The 27,834-nt window shown below is 33.1% G+C and overlaps 2 protein-coding genes across 2 annotated transcripts; both read left to right on the top strand.

Moving 5' to 3' along the window:
• The first annotated feature begins 12,837 nt into the window (after nt 1–12,837).
• On the top strand, nt 12,838–16,981 carry LOC132300111 (serine carboxypeptidase-like 13). The gene is made up of 14 exons (XM_059797064.1): nt 12,838–13,110; nt 13,219–13,355; nt 13,934–14,010; nt 14,133–14,255; nt 14,389–14,491; nt 14,606–14,643; nt 14,743–14,844; nt 14,938–15,024; nt 15,127–15,279; nt 15,361–15,432; nt 15,516–15,634; nt 15,898–16,014; nt 16,136–16,196; nt 16,791–16,981. Exons 1-14 carry the CDS (start codon nt 12,959–12,961, stop codon nt 16,872–16,874), a joined length of 1,425 nt encoding a protein of 474 aa, XP_059653047.1. The 5' UTR covers nt 12,838–12,958; the 3' UTR covers nt 16,875–16,981.
• A 4,441-nt stretch (nt 16,982–21,422) lies between these two features.
• LOC132300108 (serine carboxypeptidase-like 7) lies at nt 21,423–27,252 on the top strand. Its single transcript, XM_059797062.1, has 14 exons — nt 21,423–21,679; nt 21,774–21,919; nt 23,517–23,593; nt 23,984–24,106; nt 24,305–24,407; nt 24,528–24,565; nt 24,795–24,896; nt 25,265–25,351; nt 25,445–25,600; nt 25,736–25,807; nt 26,042–26,166; nt 26,470–26,583; nt 26,704–26,758; nt 26,918–27,252. The coding sequence occupies exons 1-14, from the start codon at nt 21,528–21,530 to the stop codon at nt 26,999–27,001; spliced, it is 1,434 nt and encodes a 477-aa protein (XP_059653045.1). The 5' UTR covers nt 21,423–21,527; the 3' UTR covers nt 27,002–27,252.
• The last annotated feature ends 582 nt before the right edge of the window (nt 27,253–27,834 follow it).

Raw genomic sequence — 27,834 nt, 5'->3', positions numbered from 1 at the left:
TTTTTTGTAACATTACTAATTTAATATTTTTGTGTTGAATTTAAAAATAAATAAATAAATAAAGGTAAACCCTCACATTATGTGGACTCACTGTGGATAGATTTGATAATTCATTCACTATCTCACCCTATTAAAATAGTTAGATTACCAAAAACAGACCTTTTTATTATTTTTTTTTGGGATGGAGTAATAAAATTGGCAACAAATTCTAATAAAAATAAAGGAATATATTGGTCTACCATGTCTTAGGAGAAAATATTCGGTGCACTTGGCGCACCGTGTACCAAGCTCATCCAAACTGTATGTGTTGTACATGCACGAACGCATATTGTGAGCATACGGCTCAGATGAGCCGTTGTACGGTGCATGCACGAGCGCATGTTGTGCACCAAATATCTTATCCTTTCCTATTGATTTTGAATCTTAACTTTCAAGGTCCCGCTCAAAATTTTGAAATTGGTAAAGATAAAAGAAAGAAAAATAAAGGAGGTATGAGAAAATATATCAATGCCACCATGTTAATTCTGCTCACTTGTATGGCATGGACATAATGAACACACATGTATGGCTCTTGATTTGTATATTTTGCACCTACGTACACTTTCTTTAGGGGTACTCAACCATCTAGCATGTGTAAAAACTGTTTAATAGAAATAAAAGTGGCCATAGACCACTTTTTAACTATATTGCTGCGACTATTGGATAATTCGAAAGGACACGTTCCCAATTACACTGGGTTCTTTTAAATTTATTCGACTCTCATACTCTAAACCATTTCTATTATTATTTCTCTGCTATTGTATCATACGCTATCAAATCTAACATATGGCCTACCACTATTCATTTTGGATTTTGTACTTGGACCATATGAAACACCATTTTGTTTTTTTCAATATGAAACACTATTAAGCAGACCAAATTTTATTTATTTAATTATTTTATTTTCTCGGGTAACATGTCAATAGATGGGTCTACCACCATCCTCTTCAGCTGGTATGTCTCTTAGCCTTAGGACATAAACCACCTCTTATGCAAGATGCTTGTTTGGGCCTATTGGGCCATGGTTCCTTATGAAATAGCCTGTTGAGCAACAGGCTGAAGCCCAATGCAAATACTTTACTTATAAATATTATTTGCTTGGCATCCAAAAAAGAATTCCATCCTATGAGGCCAGCCCTATATTTTGCGTCTCGCTTTGTCCTGGCACATGCGCATGGGCCTTTTGGCATGTTGAGCAAGATGGGTCACATAAGACCCTTTTCAGATCCTATAATGATAGGAGATTCGGACACTAAATTTGTCATTTTTCTATTTTAACTTTAATGTTCAAGAGTATGCCAAGTGCGCAATCTCATAAATAAAAAGTGAGATATAACTGACACAAAATTAATACATTTACTTATGTGTATTGATCCAGAATATACAATTCAATGTACATAAAAATTTTAGAGTTCTCTTGCCTAAGCTCTGTTAATTCAAAGTTTGTTTCATTGTTCTTTTGTAAACATATTTAGTTTTAGCTTCATTATATTTAACCTAATATTAGGGTTATTCAGAAAAATAAATTGCAATGATTGAGACATTATTTTTTATATAAAAAAAAAAGCTAAGAATGTTACACTTATTTTTTTCAAATGTATATGGTCGTAAATTTTAAATTAGTTGTTCAACAAAGCATTCAACATCTAGATTTTGAAAAAAGTTAGTTGAATGGTAGCTTTGCGAACGGCAGAGTGAACATGTGTATTTGTGTTTCAAATGCTCCTCATTTCCATTAGTAATATAATAATATTTGAAAAGATTTATATTTCATTGGGATAAGAATATTTGAAAAGATTTATATTTTATTGAGGATAAGCCATCACATTATGTGGACTCACTATGGATAGATTTGGTAACTCATTCACAACCTCATCCTATTAAAAAGTTAGATTACCAAAAACTCACCTTTTTATTTTTACTTTTTTGGATGGAGTAATAAAATTGGCAACAAATTCTAATAAAAATAAAGGAAATATATTAGTCTACCTATGTCCTAGGAGAAGGTATTTGGGGCACCTGACGCATCGTATACTGGGCTCATCTGAGCCATACGTGTTGTGCGCGTACGGCTCATCTGAGTCGGTGTACAGTGCACCCGGTGCACCAAACATCTTCTCCTGTCCTACTAATTTTGAATCTTAACTTTCAAGTTCTAAATCAAGGTTTTGAAATTGGTAAAATTAAAAGAAAGAAGAAAGAAAAATAAAGGAAGTATGAGAAAATATGTTAGATGTTACAATGTTAATTCTGCTCACTTGTATGGCATGGACATATTTAATCATGTACACTTTCTTTAGGGGTACTCAACCATCTAGCATGTGTAAAACCTGTTTAATGGAAATAAAAGTGGACTATAATTATTTTTTAACTATATTGTTGATAAAGAGTGTGACGATCCGATAAGTTGAAAGGACACGCCCCCAATTACACTGATTTTTTCAAATTTATTCTACTCTCACACTCTAAATCATTTTCTTTATAATTACAGATCGCACCCTGCAGTCCAATTTTTATTTATTTTATTATTTTATTTTCTCGGGTAAGTAACAGTTATTTACATGTCAATAGATGGGTCCACCACCATCCTCTTCGGTTGTATGTCTCATGCAAGATGCTTGTTTGGGCCTATTGGGCCGTTCCTTATGTAATAGTCTGTTCAGCAACAGCTGAAGCCCAATGCAAATACTTTACTTATTAATATTATTTGCTTGGCGTCCAAAAAAAAATCCATCCAATGTTGCCAGCCATAAATTTGGGTCTCGCTTTGTCATGGAACGTGCGCACGGGCCTTTTTGCGTGTTGAGGTAAGACTAGTCACATATGATCCTTTTTGATTCTACAATTATAAAAGATCCGGGCAGTAAATTTGTTATTTTTTTATTTTAACTTTGACGTTCAAGAGTACGGTAGCTAAGTGCGTGATCTTATGAAAAAATTATTTATATAATCCCGGCCAATCACATCTCAACTCATAAGCAAAAAGTGAGATACAAAACATTTATTTATATGTCAGAACGTGATTGGTCCAAATATACAATTCAATGTACATAAAAATTTTAGAGTTCTCTTGCCTAAGCTTTGTTAATTCAAAGTTTGTTTCATTGTTCTTTTGTAAACATATTTAGTTTTAGCTTCATTATATTATTTGTACCAAACCTAATATTAGGGTTATTCAGGAAAATAAATTGCAAAGATTGAGACATTTTAAAAAAAAAAAAAAAAAAAAAAAAAAAAAAAACAGATAAGAATGTTACACACTTATTTTTTTCAAATATATGGTAGTAAATTTTAAATTATTTGTTCAACACAGTATTCAGCATCTAGATTTTGAAAAAAGTTGTTAGTTAACTGGTTGCTATGTGAACGCTAGAGTGAACATGTGTATTTGTGTTTCAAATGCTCATCGTTTCCATTAGTAATATAAGAATATTTGAAAAGATTTATATTTTATTGAGGATACGTCAACCTTTTATTTTAAAATTTCTTATTTTTAACAATAAGGCAGATTATTTTAAAAGATTTATAGGTAAAACGAAATTTTAGGATAGAATAAAATAAGGGGAAAAATTACAAAAACCCCTTGCAACTATCATTTTCATCCAAAAAGTCCTCATAAAAATTAAACACCCTCTAGATTATAAAAGGTCATCAAAATTATCAAATTGCCCCCAAATCAGTATAAAATGACAAAATTATCTTTATAAGTTAATTGTTAAATTTAAAACTTATAATATTATTGTAAGATTATAAAAATAAAGGTAAATTTCACTTAGACCTCTTGAGGTTAGGTCATTTTTCAGCTAGAATTTTGGTTTTAACTTTCACTGACACCCAATTTACTTTTTAGCATCTGATACATGTGAATTGACTATTTTACTCTCAATTTTTTTAATACAAAATATATATAATCTTAAATGACAAAAAGACCCATATATATATATATATATTCAACTGCCACCCCACCCTTAACACCTCCGGTGGATCAGAGTTGTGGAGATCCGACGGAATCAACGCCGGCGTCCTCTCAGGTCTCCTCTACACTATCGTCTCCTCCTGCCGACGCTACTCTCCCATTTCGGTGATGAAGCTTGATTGGTTCAGCGGTGGCTTTGGCTGTGATGAAGCTCGACTGGACTGATGGTGATGCAACGACGGGCTGGTTCGGCCGGTGTAGATGGGCTCGGCCGTGGACGCCGGTGGAGACGGGCTCGGCTGTGGACGCCGGAGGAGACGGACTCGGTCGTGGACGCCGGAGGAGATGGGCTCGGCTGGTGGTTTGTGGCGAAGGTGGGTGAAGAGGATGCTGCTTTGAAACTTGGCCGTGAAGAAGAAGATCGGTGGATGGAGAAGAACCAACCGGCGGCGATGGATCCGACAATGGGCGGGCGGCCAACGAGATCTCACGGCGGTTATAAGCAAGGGCGGTGGAATCGGCTGAACTGAACTCAGCCGTGATGAAGACGGCGGCTCGCCGTGTTATGGCAGCGATGATTGATGGCGATGATGGATGTGCACGGCTAGGAAGGTGATGGCAGTGAGCAGGCCTGGAGAAGCTAAGCTTCTGGAGGCGATGTGAATGATGCTACAGCAGGAGAGCCCCGACGACTACGTGGTGGCTACGTTGGGTTGAATTGGAAGGACCATATAGTGATTGACAAGAGGTATTTCAGGCCTGTCAAAACGGCAAATCTAATCGGTGATAGATATGATTTGGGTCTTTCCGACACTGTGCTTCTTCTCGGTGGAGGAGTGGCGTCAGTGGTGTTGGGTCTTGAGATCGACGTCGGCTGGGAAACGAATTAAATAGGGTTGGGAGGTCGGCGAGTTGAGTGTCGCCACCTACACCTCTTCAACCTCGCCTAGCCACCGCCACCTCCAATCCACAACCCAAATCCCCATCATCGATCGGGCCAACCGGCTCCCTTCTGTTTTGTATGTGTGTATATATCTATGATTCTATATATGTTAATAATTTTGTGTGTATATATCTATATATATATCTATTTGTGTGTGTATATATATATATATATATGTTTCTATATAGATATATATATATGTGTGTAATTTTGAGGAGTGTATGTATACACACAAATAAATAAATATATATATATATATATATATATGTTTCTATATAGATATATATATGTGTGTAATTTTGAGGAGTGGTGTGTGTAATTTTGAGGAGTGGTGCGGTGGTCTTCTTCGGCGTGATTGGGGATGATGATGGTATGTGGAGGAAGAAGAGGAAGGTGTATGTTGGGGTATTTTGGTCACAAAAATAGTTGAATGGTCAAAGAGTAGCATAGTTATTTAACACCTCAAAAGTTATATAAACTCATCAAAAATTAATATTTGAGGTATAAGTAAAATGGTAAACTATTAATTTAAATATAAGTAAAATCTAAAACCAAAATTCTCATCCAGCTAAAAAAAATGACCTAAGTCCGAGTGAAATTTACCCTAAAAATAACCCTCACCTCTTTTTAAAACTCTTGGACGAAGATGCTCGTCTGTGTTGCCCATCAGAGATCAGGGTAAGGCCGTTTGGGACAAGGAGAGAAGATAGTGGAAGCTAGGGTTTGAGAGGAAGATGGTAAGTGAGGAAAAGAGGGCTGAGACAAATGAAAACAGGTCGGAGCAACCTTCACTCCCATTTCTCACCACTGAATCGAAATCGAAAGCAGAGAGAGTATAAAAAGAAGGAAAATAAAAGGGAATCAGATCCGGAAAAAGTCTTCCCCTTTCTTCCTTTCCACTCACTACACCCTGCAATTAAATAAGACAACTGAATTAGTCAACACTTGTGCAACTGCAATTGCAATTTTCCGGGAAAATACATTTGAAAAAAGAAAATCTTAAATTATCAATTCTCTCCGGAATCTGACACCTTATAATTCACCGCCACCGGCGGCTTATTGATTCCCCCAAATCCCGACAACTCAAACCCTCTTCACCGGCGACGGAACCGATATGCTCAAGGACGGCAGGCGATCACTCAAGCTCGCCGACTTATGCATCTTCGTATCGACGGCAATTTGTGGGTTTGCTTCGAATTCTAAGTGATTAAAATCAGTTAGGTTAGAATTGGGCAAGGTATTGAAGAAATCAAATTCAAAATTGTTGGTGATGAGAATAGCAGATTGAGACTCAGAACTAGAAGTTTTGGAATTCGAAATTTCAGATTATTTGAGACAGTGATGAAGTTGTCCATGAAGGTGATACATTAACACAGTCACCCAAGCAAAAAGCCCAGAAAATAAGAACCAAGAAATTAATATGTTCCAATACAATTGAACCCAAAAAAAAAAAAAAAAAAAAAAAAAAGCATTAAATTTAAGTACATGTGATATTCTCAAAACTGAGGCTAATAAGATTACCAAAGAATTTAAATTCATGTGGTGGCTTGAATATGCAATTACCGAGCTTATTAAACAAAAAGTCCGCCAGAAAACCCACCAAAATCGGGATCTCCGGTCAAGCTCCAGCACTGGTTACACCCAAGCAAAGGGTGTGGAAAGAGTTTTAGAAAGAGGTGAGGGGTATTTTTGTAATCTTACAATAATATTACAAGTTATTTAATTTTCCTGGGGCTTTTTGGACAAAAATGATACTCCGGGGATATATAATTTTTCCCTATAAAATAATTTGCCTTATTGTTAAAAGTAGAGGTGACAAATTACGACTCGATACTAATACGATACGAGTTAAATGAGTTTAAGTTTGGTATAAACGATTTTGTTGTCAATCCGTTTACTTAATTGTGTCGGGTTAAAGTTGAGGAGTTTAACCTGTGTAACTCGTTTATAACTTATTTAAGTCAACATGTTATAATTGTAAATATGACTTATATAATATGTTACCTGTTTAAACCCAAATATTATGAATAGTTAAGTCATTTCAATATAAATCTTGTCTATGTTTTATGATTTTTCTTTATTTTGAATATTTGAGTTAATTATGCTAATTTTTTTCTATTATTTAATATTTGATTAAATATTAAATGTCTCATTTTAATAAATATGTCATTAAATGAGTTAACACGTTTATCTATTTAATAAACGAGTTAGGTTAGTATTGAGGATTCTTGACACAATTATTAAATAGATTAAGTTTGAATTTATTTATTTAGTATAATATTCTTACATTGACACGACAGAATTATAACTCACGAACACAAATTGTCAGCCATAGTTGAAGGTAAAATCCATTTTGTAACCCAAGCATCCGTTGAGCATAAAAATAAAACAAAATAAAAAATAAAATTAACACAAATAGTCTCAATAGGAACTGATTACTCATAGTTAAAGGTAAAATCCATTTTGTAATCCAAGCACCTGTTGAGCATAAAAATAAAAAATAAAATTAACACAAATAGTCTCAATAGGAACTGATTAATCATTCTTTCACCTAGTGTATTTCACATCCCACGTAAAGTGATCTCCACCCTTCACCAATTTATCTATGCACAAGTATGAGATGACGTCCTCTCCATAATATTAGAAATTAACACAAATATTTTAAGAGATTAAGAACACAATATTAAATTTTATTCATGCACAATGAATAAGTGGTCAGTAAATAATTCATCAATATGAAATCACAATAATTTCAATAAGATGAATAATACATCAATTTCAATAACATGGATATAACAACCATGACTAATAAAATTTACACAACACAAATAACTTAACAATAAAATATTAACTCAATAATAGAAATTAAGTTAGAAACGACACTAATAAAATAAGTAGTAAAGAATTGATCTGAATAAAGATACGTGGTCATTATTCTAAAGTCGTATGACAGCCCTATAAGTACGTACTAGCAACGCCCACTTAATACCGAGCTCGCTGAGTAGGGAAGATCGAACCCCTAATTGATCTTGTGTTCTTCGTTGCTCTCTTCGTCCCTCCTCCTCTAGTTCAAATTGGTGTTTTACTGTTAGTTCTATAATTGGTTTGGCTTGTGGCTTTGGGCCTCCTGTTGTTCTTTGCCTTTGGGCTTGTTTTTATATTCCTTTTTCTTTTACGCAATTATTCATTTACCGAAAAAATATAGGGATAATTAATAAGTTTAAATATAATATAATAATTAATCACACCATAAATATAATTAATCATATTAATTTATTATCATTTATTTTTATTAAAATATTATTAACACATAAAAGTATCCCATATATTTATTTATTTATTATTATTAATAAAAAAAACTCACGCATTCATTTGTCTTTACGAAGATTTGAACTTTCATCATTCTCTTCAAATAGTAAATAAGATACTATCATCCTACAACTTTTGGTACCCAACATTTGATGTCCGCGTAAATTTATCATGTTATCGAATTGAGTACATATCATAACCTATTAATTTGATCCCAACCTCTTTTATTTTGTTTATTTGTACCAACTACCAAACCACACATGAGGGTTTTTCAGGAAAACAAATTGCAAAGATTGAGACATTATTTAAAAAATGATAAGAATGGTTGGGATGGCACACTAGATGGTCTTAGAGTTGTGGAATATATATATATATATATGGTATTGAATTTAAATTGTTTAATGAATGAAATTGTATTTTGACACAAAAACGGCGGCCCTTTTTTATTTTTATTTTTATTTTTTCATTTTTGGGTTTTATTCAAATAATTGGAGAAAGAATAACGAGGGACTTATTTTTTATTTTGGCGTGTGTATCATTTATGTGAAAAATGGAAGCAGACTTTTGTTTTTTTGTTTTTTTTTTTGGTTTTTTTTTTTTTTTTCCCGAAAGATAAGCAGGCTTTTGTTGAGAACACGTTGACCGTTTAGTGCTTGCGTAAGCTGGACGAGAGCTCTTGTGAAAATCGAAATTCCTAATCTTCTTCTACAAAGCAAGTGGTTATAAATTAAAAAAACAAATATATTTAAAAAACATTTTAAAGACCTTTCTCAATGAATCATATATTTTAAAGAGCGAGAAAAATATTCTTAATATTTAAATTTTAAACAAATATTGCCTGTAAGACATATTTTTGGCTTTTTGAATATATAAGTATATTAAGTTTGAAAAAATAATTAAAGAAGAGTTTGAGGTCATTATTTGGTTACAAATTTGATCAGGTGCATTGCACATGGCATTTTTAAGATCTAAAATTCAAAAAATACATTTTTTTCTCTTCAATAATGTCCTTATATATATATATATAAAAAAAAAAAAAAAAAAAAAAAAAAGAGGGACTCTTTAGTCATTTAACATTTAATTATTTTTTTGACATTTTTTATTCAATTATAGAGGGACACTTTAGTTCATGTCATTATTTTCATAACGTATAGGTAGTTTTATACTCTATATGTATACCATATAGTATTTTTCGCTTGCGATCCTATTTTAAAACATATTCCAACAGGTGGTGGTAGTGGAAGGTAGAAAAAGTTGGGGGCGACAGCAGTGTTGGAATGTGGCATTGTACTAGGTGGAAGGTGGTGGCGGTAAGTTTAAGGCGGCGGTATTAGCTGAAAGTGGCGATTAGGGACAGACTTAAGTTAGACTGAGGAATTGTTCCCTGGATTTTTATTTTTTATTTATTATTATTATGCCCCACTATTTTTATCATTCTAATATATATACTAATGAAATATTACCTCCCCCAAGTTTCTGGGTCTGTCGACTCTGGTGGTGATGGAAGGTGACAATATTAGGTGGTGGTGGAGGAAAAAGAAGGAGGTAGGTTGTTTGATTTTTTTATTAAATGCCTAAAAACAAAACATGGCGGAATCTTTTTTCTTTTTTTTTTTTTTTTTTTTTTTTTTTTTTGTAATGGCAGCAGTATACTGAAAATGGAAATACCCAATATTAGTTCAACGAAAAAAACAAAAAAAAAAACTAATCAAGACATTATTAAATTAATGTTATACATGTTTAAGGCAATATTCTAAGAACATCAAAGAAATAAAGAGAAATCTAACATCCTCAAACCTCCATTTAAGAACCCAGCAACTAAAATCCTCAAACCTCCATTAGAATTTGGATCCTATACATGCACGGGAACAAAAGGTTGAAAATGGGCATCGCCTGCTAGTGTGATAATAAGATTTGGATCCCCTGCTGTCTATTAATGTTTTGTTTGATATGATAAAATACAAGTGGGAATGAAATAAGGATGGAAATGAAATCTTTATTCTTATTTTATTATTTGGTTGCAAATATAAAATGTGTAGGAATGAAATAATAATAATTATTTTAGTATTTGGTTGAACCAATTTTAAATTTATAATATAATGAATCTTTAAGTTAAATTCTCCAAAATAATTTTCTTAATGACAAATAAATTAAATTAACAAAATAATATTCTTCTATACTTTTTTTTTAAAAGAAACAACGGTGGTAAATAGTGGTAGAGGTGGTGGCGGAAGGGCAGCGGAAATAACGGTGGTGGTGGCGAAAGTTGGCAATAGTGTTGGTAAAAGGTAACGACAGTGGTGATGGCGGTGGCGATGGTGGAAGAAGTGGTGATAGTAGTGGAAGGCATAAGTGGTGTAGGTAGGTGATAATGGCAGAAGGCAATTGCAGCGGTAGTGGTGGAAGGTGGCGGTGGTGGTGGTGGAAGGTAGTGGAGGTGACGATGGTGGTGGTGGTGGAATGCAGTGACGGTAATGATGGTAGTGGCAGAAGGTGATAGTGGAAGTCAATGGCAGTGGTGGGTGGTGGTGGTGAAAGGCGATGATAGTGGTGGTGATGGTAGTAATGAAAGGCGGGCAGTGGTGTATGTGGTGGAAAGTGGCAGTGGTGGAATATGGTGGTGGTGACAGCGACAGTAATGGTGATGGTGGTAAAAAGCAATGGAGATGACGGTGGTCGAAAGTGGTAGTGGTGGAAGGCGGTGGCAGTGGTGGAAGACAGTGGAGGTAGCGGCGGTGTGGTGGTTTAAGGCGGCAAGGACAGTGACGATGGTGGAAGGCAATGGTGAAAGGAGACGACGGTTGTGGTGGTGGAAGGCAACAATGACGGTGGTAGGTAGTGGTGGTGGTGGTGGTTTTTGGGCTTGAAATATGAAGGTTTTTGAGAATTAGATTTTTTAAAAAAAATTTTACCTGAGAATGGAATAGTTATTCTATAGGTTTAGAGTTGTGGAATGGATCTTCATTCTCAAGTTTAGATTTTCATTCCAATAGAATGGTCATTAGCACCTTAAATTGCATAACAAACAAATGAATGATTAGAAATGGACATTCTATTCTATTCTAACTCTGTACACTAAACCCAATATAAATAGTTTAGTGTATATATAACAATATTGGACACTTGTCGATATATGGATAAGACTCGAACACTAATTAGATTATTATATTATTATTTGTCAACTTACCACATGGTATCCTATTTGAATGAGATTTGTTGTGTCATTCTCATACCTAGGGATGGCAAATTCCCTATCCCTGCCGGGACCCCGCCCCATTTATAGCGGGAATGGGGATCTTTTTAGCTAAACAGGGATGGGGATGGGGATGGGGACAATTTATCAATCCCCGCCGGGCGGGGGCGGAAATGGGGTAAACCCGCCCCGCCCCGAGTAGGTGTGAAGTTACTAATATACCCTTATATATAATAATTTATTACTAAATTAGATTTATTATATATATGAAAATGAGAAAAAATATGTTTTTTTTTTAATAAAAAAAAATTATGAGGCTGGGGCTGGGACGGGGCGGGGAAGGGGATAAGGTGTCGGGGGTGGGGGCGGGTATGGGGATTCTGACAAAATTTTAAGCGAGAATGAGAATAGAGATGGAGAATGAAAAATACATCAGAGATAGAAATAGGGAATGAAATCCCCGCCCCAACCTGCTCGGCTGCCATCCCTGCTAATACTCCCGTCTCTTTCTCTCTCTCTCTCTGCGCGCGCGCTTCCGTGTCATAAGTGGACCTCCTCTTTCAGTCTCCTCTCACACCTAAAAGTTGACGACAAATTGCTCTGGTGCATCAGGAACGTACAGCTAATCATATTGTGAATTTCTGATTGTGTGGGTGGCAGCGGACGTTCAAATATGCAAACCTCCCATGTATACATAACCACGTGCTCAAATAAAAAGCAAAATTTACTCTTCACTTTTTGTTTTTGTTTTTTTTTTTTTTTAATAAATCCTCTAACAAAATTCATCCACATTGAATCGAACCAGTCAATATGGTTCAATCCTTTTCACAATTCAATTCGGTTCCATTTTAAAGTTTTTTTTTTTACAATTTAATTTGATTACAAAATAATTTAAAATCAATCTAATCTGAACCATGAATGCCCCTGTTGCGTGTTTATTTTCTTATTAGGTGATGCTTGACTTTGGCCTAAATATCAGCTTTACAAATTCAAACTCCACCCCCTAAAAGAACAAGAGAAAAGGTGGTAAGAAAAAACCACCTACCAGTTTTGGTTAATTTTGATGGTTAGTTACATATTCTTTTGGTCAGATTTTAAGTCACAACTGCAATAATGAGGTGGGTAGTTTATTTAATTTGTTTTATTCACAAAGATTTACTAATTTGCATAACTCTACGTCACATGCCAGAAATAATACCCAAAATCTCATTTGTTATACAAGCTATGAGGGACAAAAGATTTTGACCATATATATGTGGACCCTACCTAAATCACGTAGGACTATAGCCTATAGGAGTCCAGAAAGGTCTACGTAACCCAACTACATTTCCAATGTATAATTTGGTTCTACCAATATTTCCATATTTCGAAGTGTAACAACCAATGTTCAATTATATATACATATGTGTGTGTATATATATATATAAGTATATTTTTGGTTAGATTTGTTAGAACACAGAGTAGCCTAGCGACTAAGTTTGGTAAATAAAAGCACAAGGGTGTGTGTGCATGTGTGTGTACCAAGGCATCATATGAGAAGCTAGCTGCTTTTCCAACAATGGCATTCAGCTACACGAGTTGTGTCGTCAATTGGGTGTCTCTGCATTTGTTCCTTGTAGTCTTCTTCTCTGGAAATTTAGTGTTTGGTGGCTCAATTGTCACTCACTTGCCTGGATTTGATGGTGAACTTCCCTTCACGCTTGAAACTGGGTATGTGTTTTTTCTTTTTTTTTTTTTTTAGCGGTGTCGATGACGATATACATACATATATATGTATATATAATTTTTTTGTTTAATGGGTTGGTTTTTGATTTTCAGATACATAACGGTTAATAAATCAGAGCTCTTCTATTATTTCATTGAGTCTGAATTGAGCCCAGACTCGGATCCTCTTTTGGTTTGGTACAGTGGAGGTCCTGGCTGTTCTGCCTTCAATGGACTTATTTATGAAATAGGTACTCTCTCTCTCTCTCTCTCTCTCTCTCTCTCTCTCTCTACAAGTTCCTTTAAAATAATTCCTCATAAATTCAGAAAACGTAACCAAATAAATTTTTGTATAATTTTTTTATTTCAATTTTTCACAAAACAGAAAAATTTAGACGGTGACTATGGACCCCATATTATAGGCCCACCATGTTTTGTGGGGTCCACATTCACTATGTCTTTCTTTTGGTCGATTTTGGACAGAATAAAACTCTATTTCACGTGCGATTTATTTCTGCTATTTTTATTTTTTAAATTGTTACGGTGTTGATTTTGATAATAAAAACATATTTGGTGTGGTCTTGTTTTATTTTACACAGTGCTAAAATATTTTGTGAACAGTGACTCAAAACCAAAACATTAAAAAAATATATATATATATTTTTTACAATTGTTCATAGTCCAAAATTATAACAGTAGACAACTGTTCATGGCCCAAAACTGACATTTGCACAGCAAAACATCGTTCCCAAAATAAAAGCTTCCTTCTTGATTTTATGAACATCTCATGATATGTATATCTATATGTATGCATATATATATATTTTAGGTCCACTAGCTTTCAACATAACAGCTTATCAAGGAGGTATACCAACATTGCAGTATTACCCATACTCATGGACAAAGGTGCAACATTTCACACCCTCCTCTTCTTTTTTATAATCAATTTTCTTCATAATTTTATCATCAATTGGTACAATATATATATATTGCTTAATCCCATAAATGAATGTAAAAATAAATTTCAGAGTAGCAACATATTATTCATAGACGCCCCTGTTGGCACTGGATTCTCCTATGCATCAGACTTGAGCGCGTACCCTACTGGGGACACAAAATCAGCACAAGAGACTTATGAATTCCTCATAAAGGTAAAAATATCTTAAAATTACAATAAATAAATAAATGCAAACATTTTAAAAGGTTCTTGGACCAACAATTATCATGAACATCATATTTTATGTTCCTCTTTGAATAAATTCTTTAATTTAAATTTTAATGCAGTGGTTCACCGATCACCCAAAATTCCTTGCAAATCAACTATTCATCGGTGCGGATTCGTATTCAGGCATATCCGCTCCCATCGTTGTCAAATATATAATAGACGGTAACCAATTTTCTTGAAAGATACCAAATATTTCTCATCTTCTTATGCAGCATTCTCGAAAGTGATCCCAAAATCATTTCACCAAGCTCATTTCGATTTACCCTAATGTTTCAGGAGCTGACACAGGGGACTTTCCGCGCTTCAATCTCAAGGTACATACCCTAATAATTTAATTTTAATCACTTCAATTTTCCACATTATTCAGATTAATTTGATTAATTTAAGTACAATGTACTTTGAAATTGTCTTAGGGATACATTGTTGGATGCCCAAGAACAGATGCAATTATAAATGAAAATTCCAAGATAACATATTCCCATAGAATGGGGTTTATATCTGATCAACTTTATGAGGTAATTTAATTAGATATGACATTGATTTAAGTACCATATAGTTCAAATTTAAATTAGACAATGTTCTAAAATTTGATTTTGTCAAACACACAGCAAGCTAAAGAAAGTTGCAATGGGAGTTACTATGAAATAGAATCAGATGATTCAGAGTGTTACATAAATCTTCAAAAGATCGAAAAGGTGAGAGATTTTATATTAATAAATTCCAATTTTCGTCACGCTTTTTAAAATATTTTAGAAATATATGCATCAATGATGAGTTATTGTTTAAAATTTTTGCAGTTGACTCATGACTTAAACAAAAATGACATTCTTGAGCCTAAGTGCACTTGGGCATCCCCAGATCAAGATGGAGAATCAGATAGAAGATTACTCAAAGAAGAATCAGAAAATTTCATACTCTCTCCTCCAAGAATTCCAGATTTTTGGTGTCATGTAAATTTTTTTTTTATCCCCTCTCGAAATTAGAAATTTTCGTGCTTAAAACAACAAAAATAACTCAATCCACATTTGCAGAACTTCAATTATGCACTTTCCTATGTCTGGGCAAATGATATTAGTGTCCAAGAGGCTCTAAATGTCCGAGTGGTATGTGATCTTCAACGATTATTATATATGTGTGTGTGTGTATATATATATATTGATGATTTTGTTAATGTGGTGATAATCAGGGAACAGTAAAGGATTGGAAGAGATGCAATAAGACATTGGATTACTCAATGGATGTGGACAGTGTTCTTGATGTTCATCGCTATCTCAGTACAAAAGGGTTACAAGTTCTAGTATACAAGTAATTGTTCAAATTTCTTATTGAGTTTTGAGTATTTTTTTGCACTTCATGAATTGACCATCACAGTTGTTATAAACATTGTTTGTGACAACCCTACTCATATTAATCTTCGAAAGTAGTTCTATTGTCACGATTCACTCCAACACTGTAGATATTATTCGTTTTGCACACTTCTATCTCGGATTCTCGGTGCTCACAATTTTGAATAACTAACATTACTTGTGTTTTTTATTTTATTTTATTTTTATTTTTATTTTTTATAGCGGTGATCATGACCTTACTGTTCCAAACATTGGTACTCAAGATTGGATAAAGTTGTTGAATAATATGACTGTTGATTTTGAATGGAGACCATGGTTTGTTGATGGCCAAATTGCAGGGTCAGCTTCTACTTTTATAGATTTCTTTCAATCCATCCAAAAATTTTCCCCTTTAAATTTGGTTTTAGCTTAGAAATTCCAATGTTGTTCTCTCTTAATTCTCTTCCCATTTTCAATGTAGATACAATATCAAGTATTCAAGACGCGGATCCGGATATCGATTAACATATGCAACTGTTCTGGTGAGTAAAAAATGTAAATATTGTTTTTTTTCTTTGAAATACTAAGGGCATGTTTAGTTTAGTTTTCTTAGAACAATTTTCTATTTTGTGAGAATTGAAAAACCAGAAAACTGTACAAAAATCTCTTTGATTGACAGTTTCTGAGAATTGTTTTTTTAAAAACCTAGTTAAAAAAAGTCGGTTTTGAAAAACCAGAAAATTGTACAAAAATCTCTTTGACTGACAGTTTCTGAGAATTGTTTTTTTAAAAACCTAGTTAAAAAAAGTCGGTTTTAAAAAAACTGTGGTTCTACTTGGTTTGTAATTCTAAAAACAGTTTTGTGTTTTCATCAGAAACCAAAAAATTGTTTTATCCAGTTTTATGAAAACTCAGTTATAAAAATAATTATTTTCGGAGAGTTTTTTAAAGTAGTCTGAGAATAATTTTCTAGTTGAGTGACAAACCATACAAGCATTAATGAAACAAGTGAAAAATATGGTGTGTTTTGACTAACTTTTTTTTTTAATTTTGATTTCAAGACATTGATTTGGTGCTCTAAAATAAGGCGTTTGAGAGAATTTTAACGTTGATTTTATGTTTCCATCTATATATAGGGTGCAGGACACTCACCTCAAGAGTACAAGCGAAGAGAATGCTTTGACATGTATAATAGGTTTATCCATTATTATCCTATCTAGAAGGCACTTGCAGGGCTTCAATTTCTCTACCTTAATTTCAATGCGAAATAGTTCAATGTTATTGATTTTGTAACCATTTTGAGTAATAACACTTTGTTTGATCTTTCCATGGCATTGGTTATAAAATAAATTTTACAATAACATTTACTATGTCACAAAGATGGCTTACTTTACCACTCAATTTGCACATTGGAGAATGGTACAATGTGGCCTTATCAAATCAATACACATGTAGTGAATGTTAGCGGTGTCTCACGGATCTAATGAAAAGTGAAATGATATAAATAAATATGTATGTAGTACTGTATGACTTAATTCTGTCGCTCTCTCGCTTCCACTTTATGTGACTTAAATACCACCTTGAATAGGGATGGTTTAAGGGCGGGCAGCCTCTTAACATTTAAAAACTCTGAATTTGCAGGAAACATTTTACCTTCCGAAAAGAAAAAAAAAAAAAATATAATATAATATAATTACGAATCAGGCAAAAGCCCAACAGGCTCAAGCCGAGTATAATTGATTGTGTCCAAACAAAATATTAGCTTCAGAAGCCCAAACCCAAACCCAACCTAGGTTCTCTCCCCTCCACAAAAGTACAGGGCCCCTTGGGACCCAAACCCATGTACAAGTCCAAGCTAACTTTATTAAAAGTCACACTTTTTCAAAATATTTTAAATGTAGGATCATTCAATTTAAACTGATTAGACTAATTGACGTTAAGAAGTGATGTACAATTACGTAATTTGGACAAAAAGTCACACCGTGTTGGCCTGTGATTTGGCCCATTATGACGAATGCCTTCTCATCGTCGCCAAAATAATTTGTTGTAATGACTAAAATGACCATCAACTAAGTAAAAAAAAAAAAAAAAAAAAAAACTGTTACCATTAGAATGTCATAATTAAAATAATAATAATGCCAAAAAAAAACTTAAAATAATAATAATAAAAAAAACAACTATGAAAAAACATTTAGCTGTAAATGAAACCCTTTGTTCTAAGTAAAATGAAATTAGAAAAACTACACTTACATTGAGTTATGAGTCCAAAATAACAGAGTATTCTATTTTATAAGTTCAATTTTAAATTTGATTAAATTAAGCAAAATAATTACACATACATCAAGAATCATTATTGAGGTCCGAAATGCCCTCCAATATGTTATTTCAAAAAATGAATAATTACATTTACATTTAATTAGGGACACAATGCTTGTATTTTCTTAAATTTTTTGTGTGAATGAATTATTTGATTTAAGGAAGATAATTTAACATTTTGAAATAAAAGTTTAGAAGGCATTTTGGACATAAATAATAATTATTGATGCATATGTAATTATTTTACTTAATTAAACCAAATTGAAAAATAAACTTATAAAATAGACACTTTGTTATTTAGAACTACTAACTCAACTTAAATATAGTTTTCCCATGAAATTAAGCCTAATGACAGTGAAACATAAATGCAATGAGTTTATACATACATATATATATAGATATCTAGTTCTACTGTCTATTTGATTTCTACCATTCAAAGTAGAGGGAGAGGAAAAAACAGGTTGGGGACTGTGTGAATACATGTATAAACACTCTACAAAGCCTTTATTTATATTTAATTTTTCTATTAACTATCTATATTTCAATTAAATATGTAAATCTACAATTTAAAATAATATTTACTTATTCATTTCTATACAGCTTCAAAACAAATGAATAATGAATTAATAATTTTATTTGTGTATTTTATTTTTAATTTTTAATTTTAATTTTAATTTTAATTTTTATGTCATTGACAAAAAACACATGGATTTGAAAAAAAAAAAAAAAATGAAAGTTCACAAACACCAGCAACTCCTGTTGTTTCATTCTACTAAATTCCAAAGACCCTATTCTCTCCTTTAAGAATCAAACTTTCTTTTCCAAATTGTGAATAAAGATGGAACCACTCTGTTCTAAAGAAGCTTCGAGGAGGCATGAATTGAAGGTGAATTGTTGGGGATTTCATGATTGATGTAGGGAGGGTGAAAATGAAAAAGTAGCCAACATCCCCAAGAACCCAAATAAGAAATGCTCCTCCCCACACACGAGTTTGCCTTCATTTAGTACGATTATGATGATTCACTACCTATCCTTCTCTGTCCTATATATATATATATATATATATATATATATATATATAAAGGCAATCCCATTTTCTTGTCCTTTAAACCTCTCAAATGATTTGATCCATGAGATATCGGGAAGTAACCAGGGGCGGAGAGAAGGGGGGCCGGCGGGGCCGAGGCCCCCCTAATTTTTTGGAATTTTTTTTTTTAGTATAAGTAAAAATAAAATAATATAGCATATATAGTATAAAATTTATACTTGGGCCCCCTAAGAAAAAAAAATTATTTCTTTAATTAGAATTTAACAAAAGATAGTTTATATAGTGGTTTAATTAACGATTATAAAATCCCGATAAAAATTAATTTACATAAAAATTTAATGTGATTTTCTTAAAATTTCAACTCAAATACCGTTTTTTCTATAATGTGACTACAAGCACGATTCTTTTTATAACCTTATTATTCTAAAATTCCATCTCATACATGATTCTTTCCATCACTTTTTTTTTTTTTTTTTTATTTTTTATTTTTTATTGAAATGCTTTTATAAGAATTTTATAAGAAATTAATTTTTACAAAATCAAGAACAAAAATTTCATTTGAAGTTTTGAATATCAACAAAAATCAATGATTTAAGAATCTAAAATTTTATTTTATTAATTTATTTGTGTGTGTGTGTGTTTTTTTTTATTATTTTTTTTTATCATTGTTATTGTTTTGTTAAATTTTCAATTGTTACATTTTTTTTAAAGTTATTTTTGTTTTTTTTTCCTTTTCGGTAAATAAAGAGAGTTATTTAATTGAATTTTTTTATAATTTTGACATAAATTTTATTTGTGTTTGTTCAGAAAGTTTGATAAAAAATTTCTTTAAATAACTAGTTTTTTTTATTTAAATAAATTAAAAAAATTTTAAATAGATATATTTTTGTATGAATATAATAAATAGTAAAATATTTTTGCTTACGTAATATATATATATTTTTTCCAAAGTTCTAATTAGGTAATGTTATTTATAATTTTGACCCCCTTAACCTCAAAATCCTAGCTCCGCCCTTGGAAATAACTTTCTGAAATGAGCAAGAACTTGCTCATTTATTCAAAAATTTAAATTATTTGATAGTGTTATATACCTACTTATTTATACACAATTATTTTTTCATCCGGATTCGATGTGAGACAAGCTCCCTTTTGTAATATTCTCACCCTCTTGAAATTGCAACGCCTTTGTTGCGGCTCGGGCCACTTTGCCTACTGGGGGTAAAGACCCGAACGCCCTCCGGACCGGCTGCTTGACGTGATACCGAATCAAGAATTGGATCTGACTCTGGTATCAACTGAAACGGGTGGACGCTTGTCCATTTACCTAAAAGCTTAAACTATTGGGTAGTACTGCATACCAACCTATTTATACCTAATCATTTATTTTTCCATCCGGATTCGATGTAGAATAAACTTTCCCTTATAACAACATTCTCTCCCACTTGAACTTGGAATACCCTCGTTGCGGCTCGGGTCACCCTGCCTACCAGGGATGAAGATTCGGACGCCCTCTGGGTCGGGCGTTTGGCGTGATATCGATTTAAAGATTGGGTTTGGATCTAATACCAACTGAAACGGGTATGCGCTTGCCCATTTACCCAAAAACTTAAGTTATTGGGTAGTACTACATACCTACCCATTTATATCTAATTATTTTTTCATCTGGATTCGATATTGGACAAACTCCCCCTTGTATCACTTTCCCACTTGACTCAACCTCTTGAGATATGCTATCCAAATTTCTGTTATCATAGCACACACAAATGGCTCCGCTAAGATTTGAACATTTGACCCGTTAATTATTCTGCATTGATTATATTGTCTTATTTTGAAATTATTTATTTATTAATTAATTTCTTATCCGTTTTGGTGAACCAATTAAAATAAGTACGTTTTTACTTCAGTGTTTAATCAGTTTTCTGTTAATTTTTGCAACTTAGTTCGAGTCCTGTCCTATATAGGGCATATTCTTCTAGTTCTCGTCAATCCAGTCAATAACATCATGAATTGATTGCACTTGTTCAAATGTTCAATGGCATAAAAAGACACTGTACTTGGTTGAAAATGAAATCCCTAAAGAAAGATTTGGGTGGTTTTGTCCATCCAAGTATATACAAACTTTAAAGTCAAGAAGATAGAATGGTAGAGAGAGCTCACCACTGTAAATACAACCCAAATAGTCAATTAGCTTCCTCCTTATAGTCCATTCGACTCTGGAAAGTTTGTTAACCATTGGCCAGCCCAAACCACCCACAGACTCAGGTGCATCAAATTGACTCAGTTGAAAGTGGGCTATAGCCACCCAGTACACCTAACGGTTTTTTCATCCACCAACACAACACGTGACAACTACAATACTTTCGGATGTATAAGTTATAACATGATATATATATATATACACACATTTTATTTAAACATATAACAATGATCAAATGAGCATAGGTTAAGAGGTCCCCAATCCAGTACAAATTTTTGGGTTCTAATCCATTTTTTTTAATTACTTTTGGAAATGATGTTGAATTCAAGAAGTTATGTCAATGAGATGTGTTTGTGTGTACTACTTTTGCTGGCTCTCTCTGGGATTGGTGTCACAAACTCACAGTCAATTGTTACCACCCTGCCGGGATTCGATGGAGAGCTACCCTTTAAACTTGAAACTGGGTGAGTTTTTTGGGTCTCTTTTACTCCATTTTCGATTGATTTTTGGATTTGGAGAAGTTTGAGATTGATTGTAATGTGTGTTTTTTGTGTGTAGATACATTGGCATAGGTGATACTGATGACGTGCAACTGTTTTACTACTTCATTGAGTCTGAGAGAGACCCTGTCACTGACCCTCTTATGCTGTGGCTCACCGGAGGCCCTGGCTGTTCTGGTTTATCTGCTCTCGTTTATGAAATCGGTATTCTTCTTATACTGTTAAGAAATAGAATCGAATTCGATTGTTCGTTGTGATTAATCATTAAATCCGCGGCTTAGAATTGGAATTGAGTACCATATTTAGTTCGAACATTCCCAACTCTTATCTCTTTGAGGCCCTATTTTATGGCGGAGCCTTGTTCATTGGGTATGACCATTTTTTATTCAAACATTCAAATAGAGTTCCAGCTCTTTTAGGGGCAATATTGTAAGTATTGTACCTTTGTTTGAATTTTGGAAAAAAAATTGCCCAGTAAGAATTGGATCATCTAGAAAAGAATAATTAAATCTAAGGTTCCTTTACATAAGAGAGAAAAGAAATAAAATGATAAAATTAGTTATAATAGAAAAGGAAAGAAAAAAAATAATAGCAATAATCTGTATTCATGTTTGGATAGACAGAGATAAAAGAAATAAATGGATAATAACTAAATTACTATCATACCCTTTTAATTAGATGCGACATGAGTGGAATAACAATTTTCACCTTCTAATTGGAAAAAGCAGTTTCTGAATTATAAAATACTACTTAACTCAGTATTCTTTTCTTCCCCATCTTCTCACGTTTAAGAGGATCCTTATCCCTCCAAATCTTTTCATCTCTCTTATTTTCAACAACCCAAACTACACTATTCTTTACTTTCTTTTCCCTCACTATCCCTCCAAATCCCTCCATCCAAACAGAGCCTAAGGCCTAATGGGTCCAACAAGTCTTTGTCATAATGTGGAGCAATTATCTTTACGATGCTTGGGTCCTCATCGGTAAGGATTTACACCATCCTCACCGGTGATGTGAACCAATAATAAATGAATATATCCTCTTTATTTACCAAATCAAATATAGTGTATACATATTTACTTACCAAATAAGACATAGTGGGCACATCCCACATCTTTCATTTAATAATTACGGATGGTGTGTTCACTTGTTATTGGTCCACATCACGGGTAAGGATGGTGTAGATTTCGCAAGTATTGCTCCATAAATTCTGCTATTACTTTGTCTAAGGTTTTATTTCCAGTTGGGCCCTGTTTGGTAGCTGCAATTAATGATAATCTGAAAATAAGTAATGTAGTGTTACAACCACCATTACTTAGAATGGTTGTTGGAGAGTCCCAATTGACACTTTGTTTATTCTGTATACCATGTTCTAAAGAACATTTGGCTTGATAATGTTTTAATTATTAAAGGATCATTAGTCAACCTCAAGGAGGGGCCAACGGTATACAAACCTAATTTTTGTCATTTTTTTTTTTTGCACAAAGTGACTGCTCTCCGAATTCAAACTCACATTTTCATGCTTGACAATCCGAGTAATTTACCATTGCACTAGGCAATGACCCTATTACGTTAAATCGATACGTAGGAAAAAAAATAGCATAACCATGGGCAGAAAAGAGAGAGCTGCATTTATCATTTACCATAAGGAAGTCATTCGCCAGGTGTTTGATTAAATGTCTGTATAGAATTTGAACAGAAAAACTGTTGTGGAATGCACAATATCCAGATTGAAGACTTGGCCTTGCATTTCAGCATATTTGTGAGATATGTCTTGACAAATATTCTTCCTTCTGTGTAGGTCCACTAGCATTTGATGTTGAGGCTTGGAATGGAAGCTTACCTACTCTTGTTGTGAACAAATACTCATGGACAAGGGTACAATTCAGATAACTCAAATATATATATATATGTATGCATATATACATCAAGTGCGAAAAACACCCCTTCAATTTAGCATGTGTATATAAATCCCTAACATTTGAAAATTTATGCAAATTACCCCCTCATCGTCAATTTTGACAATTTCTATGAAAACCACAAAATACCCTTGTATATTAGTGTTTTTTATTTTTATTTTTCTTTAAGGGCATTTTAGTTATTTAAGTCTTCAAATTGAGAAAGTGTCCTTGTTTGCTCAATTTAAAAAATGTAGGGTTTTTATTTATTTACACAAAGGAGGGTTTTTGCACTTTTTTTTTTTTACACTTTACCCTTGTATGAATTATGGCCATTTTTAACAGTCGGAAAGTGTTTATGGTGTTATAGGTTGCCAACATAATATTCATAGATCAACCTGTTGGAACTGGATATTCCTATGCTACAACCGAATCCGGTAAAAATACCTCAGACACAAAAGCAGTGGCACAGGCCTATAGTTTCCTGAGAAAGGTGAGTTAGAATTTCTAATAGAATGAGAAGAATGTTTCCGTGATTGAATAATCGGAAAACGATGATTTTTCAGCTTTGATATCAGTAATTATGTATTGTTATGGCTGTTTCTTTCATGTCTAAGTTGAACAACTTGTATTCTGAAGCATTCTAACTATGTAAAAGAATTTTTGACCTTTTTTTTGTGCTGTGACACAGTGGTTGACATCTCATCCACAATTTCAAGCAAATCCACTCTACATTGGTGGTGATTCTTATTCTGGATTTACCCTTCCACTCCTTGTACAAACAATATTAGACGGTAATTGTTTTCATGGCAATCTGTTTATACTCTAAACCAGATGTTTTGCCCTTTTTTTTTTTTTTTTTTTTTTTTTGTTGACTTTTAAGCTCAACTTTTTGTTGGTGATGGAGCTTGCAGGTATTGAAGCCGGGAATGAGCCGGATATGGGACTCCAAGTATGTCACTTGATAACATAATTTTTTGTTGTTTCATTTAGTTTATAGTTCATTCCAATTTATCAGTCCCTCATGCTTCATAAGTGTGAAAAATTTAGGGTTGAAACTGTTGTAATATTCAAAATTTCGTTCTTCTTTCACTATCGTCCTTTTGGCAATCAGAAACAGAATATTGGTTTTAAGTTCTGAAAATTTTGGTTGAATTGAGTGTTGCTTGAATCGGTTTCAGGGTTACATTCTTGGAAATCCAGTTACAGATAGTTTCGTTGATGATAATTCAAGGATCCCATATGTTCACAGGGTGAACCTAATCTCAGATGAGCTTTATGAGGTGACAATTCTCATTTTTTGTCTCAAAAATTCGAACATTCCTCTTTCTTGCATAGTATTTTCGATATGAGGGTTATTTTTTTCTCCATATCAATCAAATTGATGCTTTTTATTTTCCTATATACTTTGTTGGGATAAAGATATATTAGCATCTCAATAATTCATCACATTTCTGTTTAATTTTTTTTTCTAATTAAATATTCCGACGTCAATTTTTTTTTTCCCCCTATCAATTTATACTCTCAGTTCTACTCTGTTCATACCTACACTTAATTTTTAATTTAATTTAATTTATTTTTTGGTTAGGTTTATTCTTCTGGTTTGCATACCATGACTAATAAATTTCTAAATGTCTGTGTGTTATTGCAGAGAGCCAAATTATTTTGCAACGGTGACTATATAAACATAGATTTTAACAACTCGCTATGCGTGACAAGTCTTGATGCAATCAAACAGGTTAGAACAGTTACTACTTTTGCTTACACTATACAAATATTTCATCTTCAAACTCATAGGGACTAAAAAGGAATGAACCCTTTGGATTTGCAGTGCCTCCTACAAATAAACCTAGTACATATTTTGGAACCACAATGTGCTTTTGCAGCCCCAAGGCGAAAGGAAATAGAATGGGACTTGAGAGTTCGGGAAGCTGAAGAGATGGAATATCTTCTTTCGCAGAACAAACTTCCCAAGTTAACTTGTCGCGTAAATTTCTATTCCTTGTCTTTGTCATTTGATCAAAAAACCGCTTACTGATAGAAATGAAGACCATTTTTTTGGCATAGTTTCGTCGTTTTGGCTTAAAGAGCTCCAAAATTTACTAATTTTCTTCTGGTGCAGAGCTTTGGTTATATGCTTTCCCACAAATGGGCAAATGATGATGCTGTCAAAGCGGCTCTTTATGTCCGGGAGGTATGTGAATTCCACTGTGTGAGAAATCAAGGGTTTGTTTGGTTCGTAAATCTGAAGAACAAAAAACAGACTTTTTTATAACCGAGTTATCAGAAAATTGAACCAAGCAGAGTTTTTTTTGTACAATTTTCAGTTTTCAGTTTTCTGTTTTCTGTTCTTAGAGTTATAAACCAAGTAAGTCCCAAGATTCGGAAATGTTATAAATGGGATATATTAATCCATGATTCCAAACAGGGTACATTGGAGAGTAGTTGGATGAGATGTCTTAAATCCTTGCCATTCTACACAGAAGAAATCTCTAGCACTATTGCTTATCACCAGAATTTCACAAGGACAGGTCTGCGAGCTCTTATTTACAGGTACTATATATATATATACTGTTTTCAGTTGTATAAACTTTTTGACTCATACAAACAACAATTCATAAAAATAAAAGAACAAAAATAGGAATCAACTTTAAATTCATGATCAATGCCTTAAACAGATTACAAGAACCAAGAACTTGCATTTTTTGTTTTGACTCAGATAGTGCTAGTTCATCTTCCAAAAGGACAATGCAGAAGAAAATGAATTTTATTTATTAAAAATTGATTATTAATACCTTTGAGAATCATGTATCCAAATTTCTCTCATGGATTTTTCGATATTTTCATTTTCTGCAGTGGTGATCACGACATTTCTGTTCCATACATTGGGACACTAAGTTGGGTAAATAATCTCAAAGTGCCTATTTTTGATCAATGGCGACCATGGTACGTTGACGGACAAATTGCAGGGTGAGTTTTGAAAACATGACATTCCATTAAAAATTCGATCTCTTCTCGATTTTAGAATGTTTTTCTAGACTCGAATTATTTGCAGCCACCTTATGGTCACACAAATTAACTATAATGCAGGTACCTACAGAAGTACACGAACGATAACTTCCGTTTGACATATGTAACTCTAAAGGCAAGCACAACCAGCTACACCTCCAATTAATTTATCATTTTTTATGATTTGCACAAATAAAGCTTATATATGTGATTTTTCGTACTTTTTTTTAAAATTTTTTTTTGGGAAAAAAAAAGCTTATATATATATGTGCGTATATTGTTTGGTTTTATATAGGGGGCAGGACATACAGCTCCAGAGTACAAGCACAAGGAGTCAATGAATATGGTCGAGAGGTGGTTTGCTTATTACCCAATCTAAATGGTGATGGTTGAGGCCTAAAAATTCATTGTTGATTCCAACTTTTGCGCGGCAAATTTATAAATAAAGTTATTTTTGTAGTACTGTATTGATTAATTGCAATAATATTGAAACAACAAGCACTTATTATTTTAACTTCGAAGTATATTAGGGTTACATTTGAAGAGATTCAACCGAATGCATTGTAAAATTATTGAATTTTGTCACACTCAATTTAGTGCAGGGAATACTGCATTAGTTTGTGTGATTCACATAGTATGGATGACCATGATGTTGCTCTTTGATGGTTGTTTTATGTGTGTATTTTAATGGAAAAAAAATATAGCAATGGACAATTTAAATGGGATTTTTTCTTTTTGAATTAAAATAAATAATAGTGTGTGAGGAAAAAATATGTGGTTAATTAATTTAAATAATTAATATGAAAGATGAATAAAATTTATATTTTTAAAAAATAATGCAGGAATTTTTTTTTTCTCAGGTAAAATAAATAATGCAAGAATTTAATTGAAATAGAGTGTCACATGTCCTTTGGTGAAGATGATTCTCAAGTGGTCACCTTCCACTTAAAACTTCGTAATAATGAAATACAATAATGTCATAAAATATGAATTAATTGCTTGAAAAACACCAAAATATTCCCGGAAAGTTCTAAGGAATACCAAAATTTTTTCATCTGGTAGAACGTATCTCCTTTGTTTAGGAATTACAAAAGAAGTCAGACTTCAAACGTTCACACTCTAAATTGGCCCAATGGCTTTATATCATTTAAGAGGCAGCCCAACAGTATGGAATGGACCCTCATTAAATTGGTCCAAAGTTTAAGAGTAAGC

Source organism: Cornus florida, unplaced genomic scaffold (genome assembly GCF_030987335.1).
Source record: "Cornus florida cultivar Cherokee Brave unplaced genomic scaffold, ASM3098733v1 CherokeeBrave_3.0.0_Hap2_Chr03, whole genome shotgun sequence".
Classification (NCBI taxonomy): domain Eukaryota; kingdom Viridiplantae; phylum Streptophyta; class Magnoliopsida; order Cornales; family Cornaceae; genus Cornus; species Cornus florida.
The sequence above is the reverse complement of the archived record's forward strand: the minus strand, read 5'-3'. Positions and strand labels throughout refer to the sequence as shown.